The sequence below is a fragment of the Mirounga leonina genome, unplaced genomic scaffold (assembly GCF_011800145.1).
Source record: "Mirounga leonina isolate KUSES-001 unplaced genomic scaffold, KU_Mleo_1.0 Mir_152, whole genome shotgun sequence".
NCBI lineage: Eukaryota > Metazoa > Chordata > Mammalia > Carnivora > Phocidae > Mirounga > Mirounga leonina.
Window position 1 is genome coordinate 19,831,178 of NW_023270380.1, and position 22,941 is coordinate 19,854,118.

The window sequence follows — 22,941 nt, forward strand, 5'->3', positions numbered from 1 at the left end:
GTCAGGTGGCGGGCGGATTCGTGCCTGGTGTGCAGCGGCGGCCAGCGAGCCGGAGGAGTGAGGCTGCAGCGCCGCGAGGACCATAGAGACGCCGGCCCCCAAAGCCTGTGCCGCGTGGGCTCCCCTGGCTTCCGGAGAGTTCATCAGCGAGGCCTTGTGCTTCTCAGCTGAGCTTCCTGTGAGACTTCTAGGAGCCCGTAGTCAACGCCGCTTGCTTTAGTTAAATAAACATCTTTGGTCCCGAAGTAGTTGAATTCCCAACACGAGGGTCACCCCCAGCTGAAGCGTTAGCGTCGTGAGCCGCCGTCATCACGTCAGACGTTAGACTCGCTGTCCCAGGGGTCGTTCACTGGGGACTCAGTCCCGTGTCGGGCTGTTCTTTCAAGTCCTCGGTCAGAGCTGCTTTTGTGTTCAGTTGCTGCTCTGGAGGCTGGGCGGGCGCAGCTGGCTTCTTTGGGGACCCGTGACCGAGCAGTCCTGTCATCCGCACCAGGTCCCACCGAACGTTAGCACCTGGTCAGAAAGTCCGCTTAGCAAACAAGGCCCCATTCCCGCTGGGGCCCCTGCGTGCGCGACCTTGAGAGGGCATAGGAGTCTGCGTGACGCACGAACGTGCCGACCCGACCTCGTCCCCTTCTGCTGCTCTGGGGACCACATGGTTTTGGGGCGAGGGGCTGGCACTGGAGCGGGAAGGAGCTTGAGTCCTTCCTTTGTATGTTTTCACAGCTCAGTTCACGGAAATCGATAGTCTCTCAATGAGGATGTGACGTGGAATCAAGTCAGATGAGGAACGAATCTCCTCTGAGGGCTCATCTTACCGCTTATGTAAACCGCGGCCTAACTCACAGACGGCAGGCACAACCTGTGGGGCTCGATGAGAACGGACATGTCCTCTCCATCGGGTGGAGGCCCGTGGGGCACGGTCCTCATGTGGCCCCACGGACACAGTAACAGGACTCAGGCACGTGGCTTGGTCATTTTGTATCTTACCAGCTACATTCTTGGTTTTCCCCTAATCTACCCGACATCGACATCGTTAAACCTGCAATACTGTCACATTTTTGTATGCATCTCCGTAAGATAAGGGTTCTTAAAACACACGACCATAGTACCAATAGCAAACCGTACATAAACTACTCGTTCCTTAGGACCAAGCACGCAGGTGGTGCTCAGACGTCTGTCCCCCCCGACTCCGCCCCCCAGCTCAACAGTTGGCTTGTTCGCCCTGGGATCCAGACAGGACGTGTCCGTTTCATCTGGCTAATGTCCCTGCATCTGCTGGCTCCCCTCTGCTTTCCTTGCAGTTTGTTGCAGAAACCGGGTCATGGGACCTAGCCGTCAGGTCATTTATTGCCTAGAAGCCCCAGTATTCTGGATTTTGCTGACTGCATCGTTTCTACTGACTTTTCAGCCAGTCTTCAAAACTCGTTTGCCGATTTACTGCATGTCCTCTGAGGCCACAGAGCCGAGTGTCCGGTACGGTACGGTTAGCTGCCGCTGTAGACGCAGGCACCTAGCTTTCGCGGGTGGAGGAACTTGTCCGGAGCTTCGTGTCAAGTCAGAGGATCGAGTGAGGCCTGAGGACTCCAAAACCACGATGTTAACCACTACTCTCTAAATTCACAAAATGGGACGCCTGGGTGGCTCAGTCGGTCAAGCATCTGCCTTCAGCTCAGGTCATGATCTCGGGTTCCTGGGATCGAGCCCCGCATTGGGCTCCCTGCTCGGTGGAAAGCTGGCTTCTCCCTCTGACCCTCCCCCTCCCATGCTCTCTCTCTCATCCTCTCTCAAATAAATAAAATCTTTAAAATAAAATACAGCTCTTGGGGCACCTGGGTGTTTCAGTGGTTAAGCATCTGACTCTTGATTTCAGCTCGGGTCATGATCAAGCCTCCCCCGGGGCTCTGTGCTGGGTGTGGCGTCTGCTTGAGATTCTGTCTCCCTCTGACCCCCCTCCCCCAAATACAGCTCCCTATTCTGGGATTTGTTCTGTATCCCTGGTGCTGGGGTCTGGCAGGACAGCTTAACGTAGATGAATAGTCTTGTGTTTCCAAGTCTGCAGAGTAGAGCCGTATTTAAAGAAAACGAGTGGAAAAACTTCCCCCATCTGTTCCTCAGGACGCTGCAGACTCCCGCCAACTGCCCACCCAGCAGACTTCACAGGGGAGCATCCTTCTGTGCAGGACTCTGCTCCTAGAAGGAAGCCTCCTAAAGGGGGCAACTGGGACAAGGGATTTTCTTTCCCTTTTCTCACAAACACAAATGTGCTGTGGGTTTGTACACACTCAATGCTTTCTTCAAGATCTTTTTGTTTTTTAATTAAGCAGGCTCCATGCCCAGCTCAGAGACCAATGCGGAGCTTGAACTCACAACCCTGAGATCAGGAGTTGGATGCTTAACTAGCTGAGCCACCCAGGTGGCCCTCACCAAGGAGATCTGTAAATAACTAATGGGGCACCTGGGTGGCTCAGTGGGTTAAGCATCTGCCTTCGGCTGAGGTCGTGATCCCGGGGTCCTGGGATCGAGCCCCGCATCGGGCTCCCCGCTCAGCGGGAAGCCTGCTTCTCCTTCTCCCTCTGTCCCCCCCCCCCCCCCGGTTCCTGCGCTCTCTGAAATAAAATCTTAAAGTACATAATTATTCATGAGGAAATAAATTTTAATTTCAAACTGAAAGTGTATTTTCTCTACTAATCAACATATGCAATTCCTAATGCATCTCAGATACAGTAATATTTTTGAACAAGATGGGGCATGCATGTGATTCCTTTAAAACGCAAGTTCCTGGGGCTCCCAAATGGCTCAGTCTGTCGGGCATTCGCCTCGATTTTGGCTCAAGTTGTGATCTCAGGGTCGTGAGATCAAGCCCCACATCAGCGGCGAGTCTGCTTGAGACTGATTCTCTCTCTGAATAAATAAATCTTCAAAATATAAATAAAATGCAAGTGTTCCCTAAATTTTCCTAAACTAATCCATGACTGCAAAACTGCCCTTAATTTTTATTTTTTGAAATTTTTTAGTCATCGCTACACCCAACGTGGGGCTCGAACCCACGACCCCGAGGTCGAGTCACATGTTCCACCGACTCAGCCAGTCGGGCGCCCCTGGCACACCTGCCCTTTAAAAAAAAAGACATCCCAACCACGAGGCGATGCTTCCTTTAACACCAACTTGAAAACTCCAGGTAGGTATGTGGGAGTCAGACTCAGCCAGTCAGCTGTTTGAGGTTGGAAGCGGTGCCGAGCGCCCAGAAGAATGGACACGAGGAGACGTGGCACGTCTTACTCATTCTGTTTATTGGGTTGAAGGGGATACAAACGATTGGGTAAGTGCGACGTACGGACATGGAAAAGGTGTATTAAAAAAAAAAACCCAGTAAAGCAAATCAAAGTTAATGGAGTTTCAATTGAACAAAATTTTAAAGACGTTTAATATAACTACACATTTATAAAATAAAAATTAACAGGGTGTTTTGTAAATAATTAGTAGAACGAGTGAAAATAAATATCAGAGACCTGAAGTTTTTATGCTTTAATGAAATAATAAAGCAAAGAAATTTAAACTACTAAATATAATCTGAGGCAGTTAAAAAAAAAAAAAACCAAGAACCAAAAACCCAGAACCCCCCAAATTTGAGAACACAATCCTCTGAAACACTGAATCTGTCCATAGCAAATAGTTATTACAGACCAAAAGCTCTACGTGTCTGCCAGTTCCATCACAATGCCGTGGAAATCTCGACAATTTAGGTGTCTTGAGATCAGCACATAAGTCCTGTTCGCGATCTCTCCAGCTTGGTTTGTAAGTACAAACATGCTCCTGTGGATCTATCCCCTCGCCACACACACACAGGAGCTCCTTTCAAGGAGCCAATGACATTTTTTTCCATCTGTGCCTAAAAATGTTATGATTCGGTTTTAGCACAGTGACCCTGATAATGAAAATGCTTGAGTTAAAGATGGGGACACATCTCAATCTTATAAAAATATACCAGTATTAACCAGACCCTAAACTCAGAGAGGGCACTTCACACGTGCACGAGACTAGTAAAATCGACAAGAACCCAGAAAGCGGTTTCTAGGACTTTTTATGGATTAAGTACTCTCTCCCACACAGACGCACGACACGCATGCGCACGCACACACACGCACGCGCACGCACACACACGTTTTCATACTGTTAGTTTCAGTAAATCCAGCCTATCTGGATTAAGTGACAGGGATGGGTTTTTACAGGTTTTGTTTCTGCAACTATAGGGCACCTACTGTAACAATAGCTTAACAACACTGAAAACTTCAATTAAGTTCACCCTGTTTTTAGAAAGTGTCTAAGTGTAAATAAATGCAAAGTCACCACTTCTTTTAAAGTTAGCCGTTTCTAGGAAATCAGATATGGTTTTGAAAATGCAAGTAGTATTCTGGAGAATAAGGCCAAAAGAGAGCTGCTGAAATCTAAATGACAGACTAACGTAAAATGAAATCGGGATGTTTATACATTTTGGAGATGGGACACAAAGGATATTAAGAAAAAGGTCTTCTTTCCTCCCCATTCAAAAGCAGCCATTCTTCTGCTGTCATAGAAACGGACTCAGATAGCTCCCTTTCAAGAGATGTGCGGTCTATTTACCACTGAGCAGAGGTGATAGGGTCAGTTCGAGTGCAGGAAACAACAGCCTAAAAAAGAAAATTTCAAGACGGGGAGGGGTGGGAAAGAAGGGTTTTCTATTAATGTCACAGAACACCGTTCTGGAGAACACAAACCGCCCTATTTCTCCTGGGGTGAGTGCAGATGAAAATATGGAACCAAATTGGGAATTTTTGTTTGTTTCCCTCTCAACTAGCAGGTTCCTTTAATCAGCTCATTTGTACTTAAAGCTAGGTAACCCGTCTGTTCTCCCACCCACTAAAATGGGCCCATGTGTCGGGACGCCTGCAAATCTCCTGTTTAGACTACTTACCTGGTTTAACACAACATGTTCGCCTGGCCTAGAAGAGTAGCAGAAATGGAGCCGGGACAAACACTAATGACACGAGGCCCAGAAAGAAAGCTGTGCCCCACGCCCCTCCGCTGGCTCTTCATTCCCTGCCCCCCCCAGTCCTGATCCTCAAGTCCGATGCTGTACTAGCCGTAACCGATTATTTGGAGGAAAAAGACATTTAATTTCATACTCACTCCAGCCCTTAATGAACAACAAAAACATTTTTAAGCACATGGAAACGAGCCTACTAACCTGATTTTTAGAGCCCAAATTCTCTATTTTGATCTATGTGCAAAAAGTATTGGTACTTTTCAGTTTATACATTTGTTAGTATCCTGTGCTGGCTCGCCCGTGTCCTCACTCGGGTCTACAGACGACAGCACCGTCAGAGGCTGTCAGGTTCTAGCTACGTCCCGTTCAGCCCGTCCTAGGTGTCTTCACAGTGACCTCGCCTAGCACAGTCCCCGTGTGGCCTGGGGGCCCATAGCGCACTCCCCTAGCTGCTCTGCGGGCATCCTTGTCACTCCACTAACTTAGTGGAGTTATGCTCTTTGTAAAATGCGCCTCACCTCTATGCCCCCCCCCCCCTTTCTAAACAGTGTTTTTCACAGAAAAACTCCCCATCTGGGGCTGGCTGGGTGAAGCCTGGGACAGACTGCGGGCCAGGCAGGGCTCCCAGGGGGCGTCAGCGGTGGCCCTGGGCCACTGCTTCAGCTCAGTCCCGCTGCCGCCCCTCTCTGCCCACCGATCGTGCGGACGTTTCTGTAGAGACTGGGGCACATTAACGGCTTCAGGTTTAGCGAATCACTGAAAACACGAATGGGTTTAACTGCACTGAGGTAAAGACAAGTTGCCACTTAATTATATACAGTTACCAATGAAGACTTTTATTCAAGCTCAAAGTAAAAAGTAATTTAAGAAAAATGAAGTACCAGATAAACTGTAACATATAGTTATTGTAACTCAGAAGTATCAAAACAGGAATTCTTGATTCTCTAAGTGGTGGTCTCTGCAAAATGGAGCTTAAAGAAATCTTTTACATACCAATTTGATAAAATAATCTGCTGACCACGGTCTGTCACTTTCTCTTACTATGAGCTTTTGGGAGAATCCGTGCTAGTTTAAGGCCAATTGTGTTTGTCTTTCTTCTCCCCTCCCTGACTTTCCCGCTTCTCCCTGCAGCCGCCCTGCCCCGCACCCACGGGACAGTTCCTGACACCCAAGCCTTTCCCCGCTCTGGGTCCTGAGTGCACCAACTCAGGCCGGTGACAGATGGCAGGCTTGGCTGGGCCCCAAAGGGGACTTAGTACAAGCCCTTTTCTTCACCAGAATCTTATCTCGGGGGTACTCCCACTCCTCCTCCCAGCCTAACAGCCGCGGTCCCCCAGGAGCCTCTACTAGTAGAGAAGGGGAGGGAGGGAGTCTCGAAGGAGAGGAAGTCGGCTGCATTCAGCTGTTACGGGGTTTAAAAGCACAACGTGAACATCAGGCTTTTGGCTTATTCTAAATGTGAAATTCTCAGGGTTAAAAGTGCTTTTCCACGAAAGAGACCTTCCCTTAAACCGAAGGGGGAGGGGAGGCAAGGACTACCCACAGCACCAGTATAGAATGAGGTTCAGTATGGCAATATCCGGAAAACTGAGAAGGAGCTTTCTGTAAATTTATGTAGCTCTACAGGTCAGAATATCAAGGGCCATTAAGATCAAGGACTGTGAGGTTTTAAACCCAGTTTCGGTCTGTCTGGAACCTGCTGAATTCTTCGGACAAGCTCAAGCAGACTAGGAACTTCCCCAGTGGTTACCCCTCATCGCCACGCGCCCGCTGGATCGCACCAGAACACCTTCCCGAGCCGAGAACAACTTGGAACGTGCTTTGTTGCGAACCTATGTGGACTACTGATCTCTCCTGTCGGCAGAGGTTTAAAATTCTCTTTTTAATCTTGAATTTCTTCAACATCAGGTACTGATGTTCCTTCAGGAATAAAACAAAGGGGGGAAACCTTCACGGTATGACTCTGGATCCCCTGGGCAAGTCTCATGTGGGGCTGCAGAAGAGCGTCAGTTATACTGCGTTATCTAAATCACAGAGGGAACTTTTTGAAGCTGGTTTAGATTCCAAATGTATACAAATGAAGTCACTTTAATCCTATAAATACTTCTTAATTTATTTTTAAAAAATTGTGCTGTTAACCCTTTTACGGGGCAACAAGCTATGTGAAAAGTACAAAACTTTTTGTCAAATGTAATATTGAGAGTGCTTTTGACATAGTTCACTGGTTTATCATCTGGATCAGTATATACTGCGCAACGGGCAAGGCTAGAATCCATGAACCAAGCTGCAAAGATCTCAAGCTAAATAAGGCGGAAAGATTTTGGAGAAACAAAAGAAGGAAATTCTTTCCTATCCAATGTATACTCTTCAGACTAATGCACTCCTTCTATCAAGCCTTCTAAACTGTTAAATAAAGTTTTCCAAACAAGCATTTAAACTTCATTACACAGAAGAGCAACAAGAATGGTATCCCACCAGACAAAAGGCAGGAGGGAAAAAAATATATATACTGAGTTCAATGGGTAAGCCTGAATGTAGCACAGTTCTTCACAACCGATGGGGGGATAATTCAACATGGTGTCCAACAACGTTCTAACGACGTGCTTCATCTCAACTGGTTACTATGAAGCAAGGTGTAAATGTTTGGCCCCAATCGGGCTTCAGAAATGGTTCTTTTTTCATGACGAGCATGTCTGTCCAGCTATCAATCATGTTTGTTTGCACCAAATCCCAAGCCATTAAAATACGACTAATTTTAAGTTAAACAGAAGTCGTCTGCTCCACATTCGCCATCAACTATCCATGCTACTGCATTCCTCTGAATGAAGACAGGATGAAATGTATTTCGGGGACGGGGGGGGGGGGGGGGGGGAGAAAAGGGGAGGGGAAGAAAAAAGTCACCAGTTAGAAAGTTTTAATATCAGCGCATCATGACATTACAAACCGTACTACCACTGAAAACAATCACATCATAGCAAGTTCTTGGTCTTTCCATCATAATCTTTAGAACAATGTGTCCGTATTGTGTCTTACTTAGTCTGCTTATTATAGTTTAAATTCATTACTTTGAATATTGGAAAACCCAAGTGAATAATCAAATTAGAATCTCATACTTTAAAAATGAACCTTGAAGTAGCTCTGTGGAACAGAAAATCTTTACGATTAGATGACAAAAGGAAAGAGGAGTGAAGTCCAAGGTAGGAGGGCGCCTGGGACCGCGTGCTTCGTCCGCTCAGCCTGGAATTCTGTGCTACGTTCCCACTGTTTTCGGGAACGGGTCAGGAAGCCTCCTGCACACAGTTCAGTGGCTATTACGGGCACATTCACAGGGTTGGACAACCGTCTCGTCACCCACTAGCAGTCATACAAATGGCAGCACACAGCCCTCAGCACCCCACCGATCTACTTTTGGTGTCCAAGGACCTGCCCACTCATTTCACATAACAGGGTCGCACTAAGTGGTCTTCTGCGTCCGGGTCTTGCACTTGGCATATTGTTTTGGAGATTCGTCTGCGTTGCAGCATGTGTCTGCTTGATCCTATTCTACTTTACGCATCCCTCAAAACGATACAGTAGGGAACTCTACTGTTAGAATAAAAGGTCAGCAGATGGGTTTCTGAAACGGGAATCAAATATTTTTGCTTAAATAACTTACAGTATCTTAGGGTGTCATGATTTTTGAATGTCATTTTCTTCAGCCTCATCTATATTTTTCAAAATGTCTATTCCAAACAGGTATAACTTTCATTAGTAAAAAAATAAAAAATAAAAAATTCAAGTGGAGGAAAAGAACCCAGAAGACACTTTTTTCCTGTTTTAGGTATAAATGAACTTCTTGCCAAAACACAAAGCAGAGATGCTGCATTGGACCAGATCTCCCAAGGGCGCCAGATGAGGCTCACCCACGCGGTGTGTGTCCGCATCGACCTGACCCGCCCGACACCAACAGAGGGGGCAGCTTGGACTTCACGGTCGTACAGGCATAAGCTCAAAGCTGTGTCTTAAGTATGTCCGCTTACCAGGTAAATCTCTTACTATCTACCTAATATTTCAAATCAAATATGCTTCCTTGAAGAAATAACTTCCAAATGACTGATAAAATGAGAGAAACACATGTAATCACAGTTACGGATCTGTAACACGTCAGTCCCTGAGAGCGGGCGCTGAAACCTGAACAGGACAACACACGGAGGCAAAGGGTCTCGGTGCCGGCAGATTTCCCAGAGGCACGCTGGCCCGTCCCGCAGTGATGCAGACACAGAAAGGCCCTTCAGGCTCTGAACCACTGAGCAGCGGGTCTCAAATTCTTCACCCACGTCCTCTTCATGCGCCGACTCTCATCTCACTGCAGCTGGTCTTTCTCACTAAAACGTCTAGGTGGGACACGCGGTGAACAAAAATCTCGTCATCTGTTTTCTGGGGAACTTGCTTCCTTCTAAGCAAACCAAATATTTCACTTGCTCTGTTTGAGAGAAGAGCAGTACGTCCTTTACGTGAGATTTCTCATCGTGTCTTCCCTCCAGCACCGGTGTCTTGCTCAACCGCACCATATCCTCACGGAAAACCCTGCAGACTCGGGACGGCGACTCCGTCTCCCCCCCGACAGAAATGCGGGCAGCCCCCCCACCCCCGCCACAGGACTGTGCAGGACAGCCCGGTGTGTGCCCAAGGCACAGGGCAGATCGGAGCGTCCTCTCTCCAGGTCACGCACGGTGCCCTGGGGCCAGGGGTCACACGGTGTTATGGGTGTGTGTGCTCAAGAGCAAATCGTTCTGAAGTCATTCACATTTTGTACTATTAGCTAGTTCTCATGGGTGTGAAAATATAAAATGCTTCCTGCATCACGGAGATTTTCAAGATGTGCTGAGCTGAAAAAACTAAACAGCAACGCGGCTGTAAATGAGGTGGTGCGTTCCCATTCATCTTCCCCAATGTCACCACCACACACGTGCACGCGCACACACGTGCCAAACACGCACACCCATACCACACACGCGCACATACATGTACCAGACACCCCCCCCCCACACCCACACCACACATGCACAGACAGACAGACACAAACACACACACACCCCTGTATGTCAGGTTACTGAAACTCCTGTGGAGAGAGTACAATCTCTAAAGCAGGGAGGAAGTAAATTCTAGCCCACACTGAAAAGTTTCCAACAGGCCGGGCCATGTGTCACCCGGAGGAAGCGCAGGGACGGTGTGCGGTGGTGTTACCTTCAATATTCTGGTGGTCTATAAAAGGTGCTGGTCCCCATATTCTAACAGTGCCATCGTCTGAGGCGCTGGCCATCATGGATGGGATCTGTGGGTTCCAGCTCACACAGTTCACTGTGCGCGTGTGCCCTGTCAGCTCCGCAATGGGCAGCTCGCTACGCTTGTGCCAGATGTAAACCTTGTGATCTGGATAAACAGGAATTCAGAGAGAGGTCAGGGTGCTGTTGTACTTCAACAAAACCAACTGATCTGAAATTTCTCATCATCACACACAGAACATAGGACTCGATTTTTAGAACTTAATATGACATGTATAGTTTAATTCCCTATGAGAAAAGCATTTTAACAAAACATATGGTTCCCTTGTTAAAGGTGACTGATTAGCTCTCAAGTCATTATGAAGTCTGCAGTATTCTTTAATACCGGAGAAATGGATCACAGGCAAGATCTCTCAATGTAAACAAACGTAGGACAGAGACGATAAACGCTCTGGAAATGGGGGGTGATGGAACCGCGATGCGTCCAAATCCAACAGCAGCAATAACGCAGACGACTGCTAAACCTCTGCGGAGAGTTCACCGCGTCCTAGGTGCTAGATACATCAGTGACTGACTTATCATTTTCACCACCGCCGCCACGAGGCGGGTGCTGTGCTTCTGCCCTTCCCGGGGAAGGGGCCTGAGGCACTCGGATGACCCGCCTCACACCCGCCCTCCACCACCGGCCACCGCTAACTGTGGACACACCACCCACTCTTGGCGATCCTTCATCTGCACACGACATGGCGTGAGGGTAAAATCAGTTTGTGTATGCAAGAGTTTTGGAAAGAGCCTGGCAGAGAGTATACAGCGCACGTTACTGTAAAGAGGGACCTACGTCCAGGTGACAGTTCTCAAACAGAAGGCAGACCCTGCGTGAGTGACAGAAGCGCTCCACCTGAAGGCGAGCCGCCAACTAGCGGCCGGTGGGGGAGCTCCCGGGGGATGAACTTCCCACGGAGCAAACCTCAGCGTGCTGAGAAGCAGCTCATTTGTGGTAAAAGAACACGTCCTGCCTTCAAAGCGTCTAACGTGAACATGAAAGGCTGGGACTCCCTCTGAGCATTGTGTGTGCGTATGGGAAGCAAAAGCTGACATACTCACTGGAGAACTGAATTATACTTTCCTAGAAGGTGTATGTTGTTCAGTCATTTTTTCCTTGCATAAAATGAAATAAGCAAAAAAAGAAAAAAACAGAGAAAGACAAAACAGATTAGCTACGCTTCCCCTTGAACTGAGGAAGTTCACAAAGTCACAGTGAAAAGTATGAATGCACCGGACACCTGCCGGCCGCCAGGGGGAGATGCTTTGTGAGCACACACTCAAGGATGGTGTCTGCCAGAGAGGCAGCAGGCCCTCGGACTCGCAGGGTAAGGGTCAGAGCGACAGGCTTGCTGACCGAGCTCTGCCGGCCGCCGCGGTCCATGGAACCCACGGCTTGTGTGGCGGTAAAAAAGAAAGCAGGGTTTTCTACACATTGCCCACACAGTGAAAAAGCTTGAGTAATGATGTAACTTTTTTGAAAACACCTCCTAGTTGCTCTATTTCATACTGGCATTCATGTATTTGGGATTTGGAAGGTTCTTAGAATATATTCCTTGCAAATAAATGACAAATGGATTAATGTGATCATCTTGGGACATAATGCATTCACTATGTCCACTTGGTGCTGAAAACATTTTTCAGAACCATTCTAAACCACCTGACTCGTGAGAATGCTCATCTCTTCACTTCATGTTTCATTTTTAGCCCAAAGAGAATATAATGTGGTTTGATTAATTAATAATGATTCATCATTAGTTCAGAGTTAGTTCGGGCTTTAAAATTAAAGGACTGACATCACTAGGGATAATGGTAGTCACATGTATTCTGAAGCACTTCTAGGGTCCATATTACGTTTAGAAAGACAGGGAGCATAACCAAGAGGGGAAGCCCACCAGAGGCAGGGCTGAACAGAGCTTGGGAGAGAGACTGGGCAGGGGGGGGTCAGCGCTAACAAGCAGGCAGAAGACTTCATGTGCTTGGACCAGGCGAAATGAGGAGCTAGTGCAGAATGTGGGAGAAAATAATTGGAAAGATGTGAACTTCTCAAAAGTGTTACCTACAAACCAACTCTTCTCTCTTCTCAATCTTACCTAATTTTTTTTTTTTTTTTTTTAAAGAGAGCGCGTGAGTGGAGGGGAGGGGCAGACGCAGGGCAGAGTGATAAATTAGACTCTCAAGCAGACTCCCCGCTGAGCACAGAGTCGATCCCATGACCCTGAGCTGAAATCCAGGGTCAGATGCTTAACTGACTGAGCCACCCAGGCACCCTGACAGATGTTTTTTTTTTTTTAAGAGAAAGAAACAAAAGATAAATTCCTATGCTTCATATGAATCCCTAAAGGTCTTTGTCCTAATTCTTAAATACATCTTACACACAAAGGGAAAACCCGTGTTACTCTGTGATCCTCGTATCTAACGAGATCAGTTTTTCGTCGAGATAGGGGTGGTCAATACCTTGGATAATGGAACATCACCAACAGAATCCAGTTCCTTGGTCTATGCTGTAAAACTAGACTCAGTATTTTTAAAAGTGACTTAACTAATGTGCCGCTGTAGCACTTAGAGCAGTATACAGCAGGCGCTCAAGAAAAAGGTGCTGAAAGAGATTCTGCCATAATTTGCCCTTATTTATGCTTCTAGTGCCTGGAAAAGCACACTCGCTTTTAATACCTATCTGTGTTGCCTCTTTTAAACAATTTTTTTTTAAAGATTACTTATCTATTTATTTGAGAGAGAGCGAGCGAGCGCGTGCACAAGCAGGGGGAGTGGGAGAGGGAGAAGCAGGCTTCCCGCGGAGCAGGGAGCCCGATGTGGGGCTCGATCCCAGGACTCTGGGATCATGACTTGAGCCGAAGGCAGACGCTTAACAACTGAGCCACCCAGGCGCCCCTCTATTTTAAACAATTTCTATTTTAAATTCGACTGACTACTTTAGGAACAGGACTGCCTGGAATACCGATGTTATTAGATTGGAGAGTACGTGTATTCAGAAAGTAGTAGAGACAATTCTACAATTCAGCTTTTCCAAGACCGTAAGAATCCTCAAACTAAATTATTCTCTTTGGCCATTAAAGAAACACTGCAGGTCCTAACCAGAGTCGAGTTTGTCTAAGTTCAGGTAAAACATTGTAATTAACCCTAACTTCATAGATCCTACGAACCTCTGCACACCATCACGGAAGATTAACTAAATCTTGCTCTGACGCACGCACCACGCACACCTCCCCATGGCCAGAACGGGCATGCTGATCTATGACGATCCGGACTCAAAGGCATTCCAAAAAGGGGAAAAAAAACCCCCAAAAAAAACAAAAAGGGGAAAAGAACAGTGTGCCGGAGAGATAAAACTCCAACAATTGTCAATCTCACACCCTGCATTCGCCTGGAGACGTGGCTACCCTCACGCACTGAGTCCATCACAGAGCTCCCCCCCGACCCCCCGTCCATCCACGCGAACGACCGCGTGCACACAACTCACCCTCACTGCCACTAGCGATGAAGTCTTCATTATGGCCTCCGAAACATGAATGAATCGTATAAAACCCTTGTGTGACACCTTGATACTTTCTTACTAAAACTCTGTCTTGCAAGTCCCATAAATGAACTCCCTGTAGGCAAAAGAAAATAGACGTATTTATTCTCCCTCAAAAGAATTTTAAAAAGTAATTTGTGAATATTCCTTTGCCTGATGGAACATTTTCAATTCCTATTTACCCAAAATGGCAATGTTCTGATAAATTAATGGTTGACTCTACAAACCTAAGGACCAAACACATACAGTAAAATTAAAAAATTTGTGAAAATAATTATTTCTATATGTATACACCAAAAATCATACTAAATTTTGAACTAAGCTAAATCTTTATAATTATAATAAACTTACCTGAGTTGCTACATTTAACAAAGCTAATCGGCCATTCTTGGAAATAGTAAAAGACATAATGGGATGATCTTCTTGTACTCTGTAACCAGAAAATAATCTGTTAAAAGCAACATACTAAGAATCAAGAAAAAATTATCAAAATATAAAATGTTCTAGCTTAAACACTGCAATTTTGTCTATAATCAGTATGAGAGACTGTATTTCAATTAAGAAAAAAAACGTGAGTTAATGGTTATGAAGCACCACCTGACCACCAATCCACTTTTTTTTTTTTTTTAAAGATTTTATTTATTTATTTGACACAGAGAGAGAGATCACAAGTAGGCAGGCAGGCAGGCAGAGGGAGAAGCAGGCTCCCCCTGAGCACGGAGCCCGATGTGGGACTTGATCCCAGGACTCTGGGATCATGACCTGAACCGAAGGCAGACTCTTAACCGACTGAGCCACCCAGGTGCCCCCCACCAATCCATTTTAAGGTCAAACCCAAACCAAAACATAAAAACTCTTCTCAAATAGCGAGTTCCACCACACATTTTAAATAAAGTAATTATTTAATGGATAAAAAAATAGTTACATGTTCCTATCTGTAAGGTCCTCGAAGTTGTACCCCCGGATGCGCTGGTGTGTGTCTGATGCCAGAACAGTCTTGCCGTCGCTCAAGCACCAAAGGCATTGCACTCTCACCCCTTCCCAGGAGTCAAGGAGGTTCCCATCTAAATCCTGGGGAGAAATTCACTGTGAACCCCATTATGAAACAGCGCTTGGGAAGCAAAGAACCAAAAGAATCTCTTAGCAGTATCTTTTTGTAATAAGTTTGTTTTTTCCTGCTCGACTTAATTGTTCCATAAGTGGTTTTCATCACGAAAATGTGAATATAGGTCAAATTTCATTACAACAATACCTCAGGGGGAGGGGGAGAGAATCTCTGTAAAATCGGTCTTCCCGTCAATAAGCAGCCAGGCGCAGATAATGACAACACACACAAAGAAAGAATCCCTAAGTTCTAAGTGAGGGTCTCCCTACTACTGGGAAAGAATTCAAATGTTCCTTTAAAATGCGTTATACTGGGACCTGTCCTATACTATTCTGAAGCTGGGATATGGAAAAGATTACTAAAACATTACTTATAGCTTTATGGAACTCAGAAACTGTTAGGGCATTTTAAAAACCATCACCAAATTTGTAATGTGTTCTACAGATCAAAGCTCTAAGGATCATTATCTTGTTGAATATTCAAAGTTCTGAGAGGCATCCCATGTCCATTCCACAGATGGGGGAGCTGCCAAGTCCTGGACCCTGAAGGTGTCAACACTATAGGGGACAGTGGGGTCAGCAGAGACACACATGGGTCATCTCGCAGCCAGGGAGTCAAGAACAAACGGTTTTGTGGCCGGAAGTACAGCATGGAGACCAGCTGGACTGCATATCTGAAAGTTGCTGAGAGAGTAAATCTTAAAAGTCCTCATCACAACTGTGTATGGGAACGGCTAATTACTGTGGTTGTAATTTTCAATGCACACGGGTATCAAAACGTTATGTTGTATACCTGACGCTAACATAATGTTATAGGTCAACTATACATACTCCGTTGAAACAAAGGGAAAATAAGTAAGTAAAAAATCCAAGTAGTGTATTAGCTCATGGATAGAAACTCCAGAAATAACTTTTTAAACTACTGGGAAAATCACAGGTAGATCAGTAAGGTGTGCTGAGATGACTGGGGGAAGGAAAGAACTTGTGGCTCATAAACATGCTTTGGGGACAGGACACGAGGTTCCATGAGTCCCATGGCCGGCTTACCAACAAGACACCTGTGGTCTGTACCGGGCACACAGAGGTCTCTATGACCAGTGACCTTCAGCTACATTGAATGATTTACAGGATTCATGATCTTGTTTAATTGTAATCCTAAGACCACACGTGGAAGTGCCCACTGGCAGCAAGCCGGGCCGTGACACGAGACACGGAAACCAGACAGATGTTCAAGGCAGAGTCTACCTTGTCACGAGATTGGTCACCTATTCCTTATTGTCATCATCCCACCAACCCGAGATTAATGGGGCAGATACTTCAAATAAAGAGTGGAAGGTTCTCTGGTAGTGCTCATCAGCACTTTTAGTCCTCACATATTTAAGACGGTCAACTCATGAAATTCAGCACAGCTGGGATACAAATCCTCAAAAGAAAGTACTAAATATTTTCAATCCTATACATTAGAAACTTGTTTATGAGAATAAAATATTTAGTAAAATAATTTAATGTTTTACTAAACTCAAAGTCTAGGCTTGGTATAAACATTTTAAAATGGTTAAAAAAGAAAAAAACCACAGAAAGTTCTATTGGATGGTGCTTATTTAGAAAGATAGCTAAGTAGGTCTTCACAGAATATATTTCATAAAGGAATTCTTTATTTCCACAAAAGGAGCGGGCAGTGAACGGGGGCAGGAGGTACTCACACACTGGTAGAACTGGCCGCGCTGACCTCCAGTTACGAAGCGCTTCCCATCCGGATTCCAAGCCACACTCGTCAAACTGTCCTCATGAGACTGGCTCATTTTTGTCCTTAGCTCTCCCGTCTACAAAGAAATAAAACTGTGGCTAACACCTTCAAGATAGGCTTCTAAAGGGAATGTATAAAGAAAAAAAAGTAGTAACTTGGGTATCAGGTCAGTTTGGTATTCCTAATCAGAGAAATGAACTGTTCTAACTGGCCTTACAAAAAACCAACCAACCAACCAACCAACCAACCAACAAGACTGCAGCTCTCCGAAGAGGAATGAAGAACTAGAAGAACCAGGAGCTGAACAACACAGCACAGATGACCCCAACAATAGGTCTGATGAGATAAACTCTTAAGAAAACTCTCATCTTCAATGACGTTTATAAATGAAATCATATTTTCCCCAAGTAAAAGGAGAAGCTCAGTGCTACAGGCACTACTCCCTTGAGTTCCCATTTCTCCTCAGTCCATAGTTCTTGGCAAATTTTACTCTAAAACCGTCGAAACTGCAGTTAGCAGTTCCTCAAGAACATGATTAATGGACAGAAAGAGTAGGGCCCCTGAACTAAGGTAAGGGTGCAGCAGTTCTCAGTTATGTGAAATTTCCTATTTGAGATGCTAAAAATGTAGTAGGGAAGATGGAAGAGAGAAATGAAAACTATTTTTCTGGTATCTAATTTTCTCTCAACTGAAAGTACAGAAAAGAGGGACTTTTGTACTGTTTAGCATAGCCATTTTACAGGATTCCCAAGTCAGAAAGACTATTTACTGGTTATGACCCTAAGCTATCCTCCTGTTATTTTTTTCTGTTATCGAACTTAGAAGGTAGACACATACCATTTAATCTAGTCTTGATTCCATTTTGTTCATGGATTAGAAACAGGCTCTGAGAGATAACAGCTGCCCTTGGTATAATAAAAAGTACATGGGCATAATTTTCCTGTGAGAAATGGGTAATCAAAAGCAGGAAAAAAAAAAAAGTGAAAACAAAAGTGTATCATCAGGGAACAGGGCCAAGTACTAAAAGCAAAGAGGGCACAAAAACAGAAAGCCAGAGGTCTCCCTTTATACTGGAAAAAAAATCAGCCATTTTAAAACCTTCCCCCATGCTGCTAATAGGTCTCGCTGATTTATCTTTTTTGGGTTGCTAGACAGAAACAGTTAAAAGTTCAGAATCCCAAGTACACAGGCAGTGGCTGAATCCTCTGCATGTTGTGCTCACACAAGTTCATACACTAAGTGCTGAGGCAGATCTTTTCTTCTGCTGCGCAGAGGACGGTGGGTGTATGAGGGAGTCTATCATTAGGAAACTACCTCACAATATAAGGAACAATGTGCAAACTGACTAAAAACAAAGTCTGTAAGGTAATGCACAAATAGTTCAGCCACAACACCCTCTAACTGTCCAGAAACTCAGAATTGACTCAAAGGAAGACTACAGCCACCATCAATTCCCAGTCCACTACTGGACGATTAGGACTCCATACGTCTTCTCTTTGAGGGGAAAAAAACCCCCCAAAAAACCCATTTTGTCTTTTAGGTCAGATTCATTCCAGTCTATTCTAGTGCGAGAAAGCCGTCTCTTCTCTTCTGGACTTTGCCGCCCCACCCCCCGCCGCCCCAGCCCCCCGCACCCAATCACAAACACCAATGACACACTGGTTTGATGAAAATGGCCTAAAGACATCTGGGGAGCAACTGGGGATTTTAGTTATGACACGAACATTAGATATTAGAGAATGATAGCTAACGTTCCTGAATAAGATGAGGACGTGTTATATGAGGGAATGTTACTTTCTAGAAGATACATGCTTAAGTATTTGGTATAAAACATCGCATCTGTAATTTCCTTCCAAATGTTTTGGACGTGGATGTCTGTGTACGCACGTCTACATGTGTGCATGCGTGTGTCCACATAAAATATACAGAATGTTCATTGCTGCATCCGAGGTGGTGGGCAAGGGTCACCACTGTACTCCTCCACTTTCCTTAGTATTTGACAACTCTCCTAATGAAAAGCTGGGGTTGAAACGTAAGTAGTAAGTGGGCGTAAGAAGACCCTACTGTGTGACAGCAGGGCGGGGATTATGGCGTATCGCCCTCAGGTGTGTCTCAGTATTCGCTCTGCCCTCTGCACACTTGTGCAGTTTTAGCTCCACTCTCTCAGTAAAAACCGACTCATGTACAGGTCCCCGAACTCACAGTCCTAGCCCTTCAGCGCACACTGGTATACTCAGGCCACAGCCCCGACCATACCCTCGCCTCGGGGCAGAAAAATGAAAAGAACAGCATCTAACCAGCCTTCCTTTCTTACGGAAGGAAGTTAAAAAAAAATTTTAAATTGGAACTATAAGGTGTCCAAAATAGTACAAAAATAATGGAACTTAATGCAAATTTTTGTAAAAAGAAAAAAAAAAAGGGACCCTGGATAAAGGTCAAGTTTTGGTTTAGAAACAGTAACAGAGTCCTTATTAAAGTACTGAGACATTACTTTTCCTAAACTAGATCAGCGTATTAAACACAGTAAGGAGAGGATGATATGACCGCCACCAGAATGAGAGATCTCGTTCCCTGCAGATGTTTGTAGACTTGAAAGGTCAAGTTTCACGTACAATCATCAAACTGTGAAACCACCATAAAATCTTCTTGGAGGTAAAAGTGCCACGGTAAATAGTATGAATTCTGCAGTACAAAGCACAACATTACTGAAAATACTCTTTCGTCCTTCTTTTAAATACTCTATTGTGCTCAGCCTGATAGTTAAGTTGCTAAGCGTGGACACCTGGGCTCCATTCGCTGAATTCTCTTTTATGAGGGACACACTCTGGTCACTGTGGCTGAGTGGCTGTGTTCTGGCGAGAATCAAGCTATAAGGAGTGCGTGCAGGACGGCCACGCTGTACTGAAAGGCTCAAGCAAGGACGAACGTGCTCACCTGTACATTCCAAAGCCAGAGCTCAGAGCAGTCGTCTGGGCCACAAGCAACAAGGTAGCTGTCGTCCGGACTCCACGCGATGTAGGAGACGCCGTAAGCATGTCCTTCTAAGGTTTTAAGCAGTTTTAGCAGGTGTGTATCCTAGGAGGGAAAGAGACCACTTGGTTAGAGTCCTCAAAGTCCATGGTTTTCTGGCATCAGAACTGAAATAGCTGCGAGGATATACGTTGATGATGTAATGAAATCTGAGGTTTTCACAGATTTCACCAATTTCCGCCTGACCTGAAGCCCCAACAGCGTGCTTCATAAAGCCTTGCTCACACTGCAACACCTAGTGGGCACCTACTCCACACCAGGCCCGGTGTGCCGGATGCAACGTAAAGACAACACAGGCTTCGTGCCTGTGAGGCTTCTCAGGAAACTGAAAGCAGGGGTACCAAGAGTGACCTCTTACTTATTTTTGAAAACAGTCTAACTTACGCACCATAAAGTTCACCCTTCACAGTGCGCAATCCCGTGACCTTGAGTGTTCTTTGCCCCACAAAGAAAGCCCACACTGGTTAGCAGTGACTTCGCAACCCCCACACCCCTTCCTCCATGGATTCGCCTATTCCGGACATTTCACACACGGCATCCTACCCCGGGGGGGTGTTCTGTAACTGCCTTCTCTAGCTCAGTGGAATGTTGCCGGGCTTCACCCGCTCTAGCGTGTGTATCTTACTCCTTTTCGTTGGTCGACAGTCCGTTTTATGGAAATACCCTATTTTGTTCATCCACTCAGCAGCCAATGAACGTCTGGCCTGTCTCCAGCTAGGACTACAGACAAGTTTTTGTGCAGATCTGTGTTTCTGCTTCCTTTGGGGACACACGCTGGAGCGGAGCTGCCAACTCTAGGTCTCCTGAGCGTCCGCACCATGCCCCCTTCTCACCAGCAGCACTGCGGCTTCGTGCTCCTCAGTAAGAACACCGGTCGCCAACAGTACCTCAGCCCAGTCTCATAACCTGAAGGTCAAGTGTTCCTCCCCCGCCCCACATGACAGGGAAGGAGACGGAGTCTGCCATGGTGAGAGGCAGCGAGGGCTGTGCCTGGGCTGCTGGCCTCTCACGAAAGTGGACACCTTTGCTTGAGGCTAAGGGGTGCAATTTTACCCAGTGAGTGGTGAGCTGCTCAAGATTTTTAAGCTGGTGAGTACATAACAGAGTATTTGGTTTTAGGAGGAGAACTTGCACGACAATGTGGAAGATGAATCAGAATGAACAGACGGGGGGACACGGACACCCCTAAAGAGCCGACAAGAGCCATTAGAGTTAAGACAAGAAACGAGGTCCAAAACTAACACGGTCTGCGCTGAAAGACGTCAGATCAGAATGTACTTGGAACATAAAGTACGTATGACAGGAGGAGACAAGAAATGTCCAAAGACAACCTGCAAGTTTCTGTATGGGGTAAGGACGGATGTGCACAGGAAACAGAGCAAGAGGGATTTGGCTGCAGGTGGCAAAAAGTGATGAGTTAAGTGTTAGACTTTGGTCAAAGAATGACTGAGACCAGTACCGGGCCTGTGGAATTCTACTGGCGAGGACTCAGAAGCAATTAAAAATGGATCTGGAGGGGCGCCTGGGTGGTTCAGTCAGTTGGGCATCTGACTTTGGCTCAGGTGGTGATCCTGGGGTCCTGGGATGGAGCCCTGAGTTGGGCTCTGTGCTGAGACGGGAGTTTGCTTCTCCCCGCCCCTGCCCCACTCGTGCTCTCTTTCTTCCTCAAATAAATAAAATCTTAAAAAAAGAGAGAGAGAGAGAGAGAAATGGGTCTGGAACTCCTCTGATAAAACTAGATTGGGAATTTTTTTTTTTGCCAGAAATGTCAATGACAAATGGATATGGTACCTCGTTTCTTCACCGGACCTTACGTTTATCATTTATTCCATTACTTAGCCCATCTGCCATGTCTGACAAAAACTAGCTACCACTACCACTACTTCTGGGTCGTCCCTGGGAGAAGGCTAACAGGTGGGGCTCTTCGTGCCAGAGCATGGCACCGATGGCCACAGGCCAGCGTAACTTAACAGGCCGTTCGGGCTTTTGGATGGGCGCAATCACAGTGGTGCTTTGGATCCACACAAACAGTTTCTTCTAAACTGAATATAAACTACTTCAGAAGTATTTAACTAAAATACTAATTGTTTCAGCACATTAATATAATCCTGTAAAAAAATAAAATTGAAAATAAATGGGGATATGAACGCTAGATCTTCACAAGTAGTGTCTCTACCCTAACCTAGCTCAAGTGGAAATTCCATGTTCATGGAATCCATTCAACTGCTCAGATTTTGGGTTGGGAATGGGTAAAAATGTTTTTTGGGGGCAAAGGTAAGAAAACCTGTTAAAAGAAACCAGGCATTGGGATCACATCACATTAGGTGTGGAGCCTAACGCGGGGCTCCATCTCACGACCCTGAGATCTGACCTGAGCCGAAGTCAAGAGTCAGATGCTTAACCAACTGAGCCACCAGGTGTGTCAATCACCTCAAATCTTAAGGTCCTTCTCCACGTATTCTGTTTTCTATCCATTAAAAAATATACACACAAAACACATACTCAAAAATATCCCCAATTTTAAGTTTTTCAAATAGTATTTGACATAATAAAATGCTATCATACTATACCCTAAAGTCCATGGCATCTCAGACTGGAATGAAAGCATTAACCCTGCGTTTCCCAAGCTAATCTGGCCACAAAAGCCCTTTACACGTAACACCTATTCTGACAAAAGCACTCTGGTCTAAACTCCTTAGCCAAGTATACAAGATCCTCTCCTTGACTGGCGGCTACCAACTCCACTAACCTCACCTCCCACTTTGCAGTGTAACCTCTTCCCTGGGACTGCCCAAACCCCAGCCACCTTTTCCTTTTCCATGTGTCCTGCGGGGGCCAGTAGAAACTGGTTTTGCCTTGATAACGGTTCACTCCTTCTTCTGCTAGGACTCACTTGTCCTACTTTCCAGTTCCAGGGGGGTTTCTCCTTTGAGCCCCTGTGGCACCCACCACGGAACAATTACATGGTACTATCATGAGCTCATGGTGAGGCTGCAAATAAGCTTGTGCTCCATAAATGTGTGCTAAATGAAGGGCACTGTTACATACTGCTGCCAAAAGGAATCGTAATAAAGCACAGTTTTTTTTTTTTTAAAGATCTTAACTATTTGACAGAGAGAGATCGAGAGCACAAGCAGGGGGAGCAGCAGAGGGAGAGGAGAAGCAGGCTCCCCACCGAGCAGGAAGCACAATG

At 45.8% G+C, this 22,941-nt stretch overlaps 1 protein-coding gene across 5 annotated transcripts in view; it reads right to left on the bottom strand.

The window, feature by feature from the left end:
- Positions 1–3,272: 3,272 nt before the first annotated feature.
- WDR26 (WD repeat domain 26) overlaps positions 3,273–22,941 on the bottom strand; it is a 39,707-nt gene continuing 20,038 nt past the window's right edge. For 2 of the 5 annotated variants that reach the window (XM_035008659.1, XM_035008661.1), the window contains exons 8-14: positions 19,653–19,793; positions 16,675–16,794; positions 14,793–14,938; positions 14,219–14,297; positions 13,814–13,943; positions 10,253–10,438; positions 3,274–7,844 (exon numbers count right to left, since the gene is read on the bottom strand). In XM_035008659.1, coding sequence (XP_034864550.1) covers positions 7,819–7,844; positions 10,253–10,438; positions 13,814–13,943; positions 14,219–14,297; positions 14,793–14,938; positions 16,675–16,794; positions 19,653–19,793 — 828 coding nt within the window. In that variant the 3' untranslated portion in view covers positions 3,274–7,818. Of the gene's footprint in view, positions 7,845–7,879; positions 9,489–10,252; positions 10,439–13,813; positions 13,944–14,218; positions 14,298–14,792; positions 14,939–16,674; positions 16,795–19,652; positions 19,794–22,941 lie in introns of those variants that run through there. The other 3 variants (XM_035008657.1, XM_035008658.1, XM_035008660.1) reach the window with 2 other exon arrangements.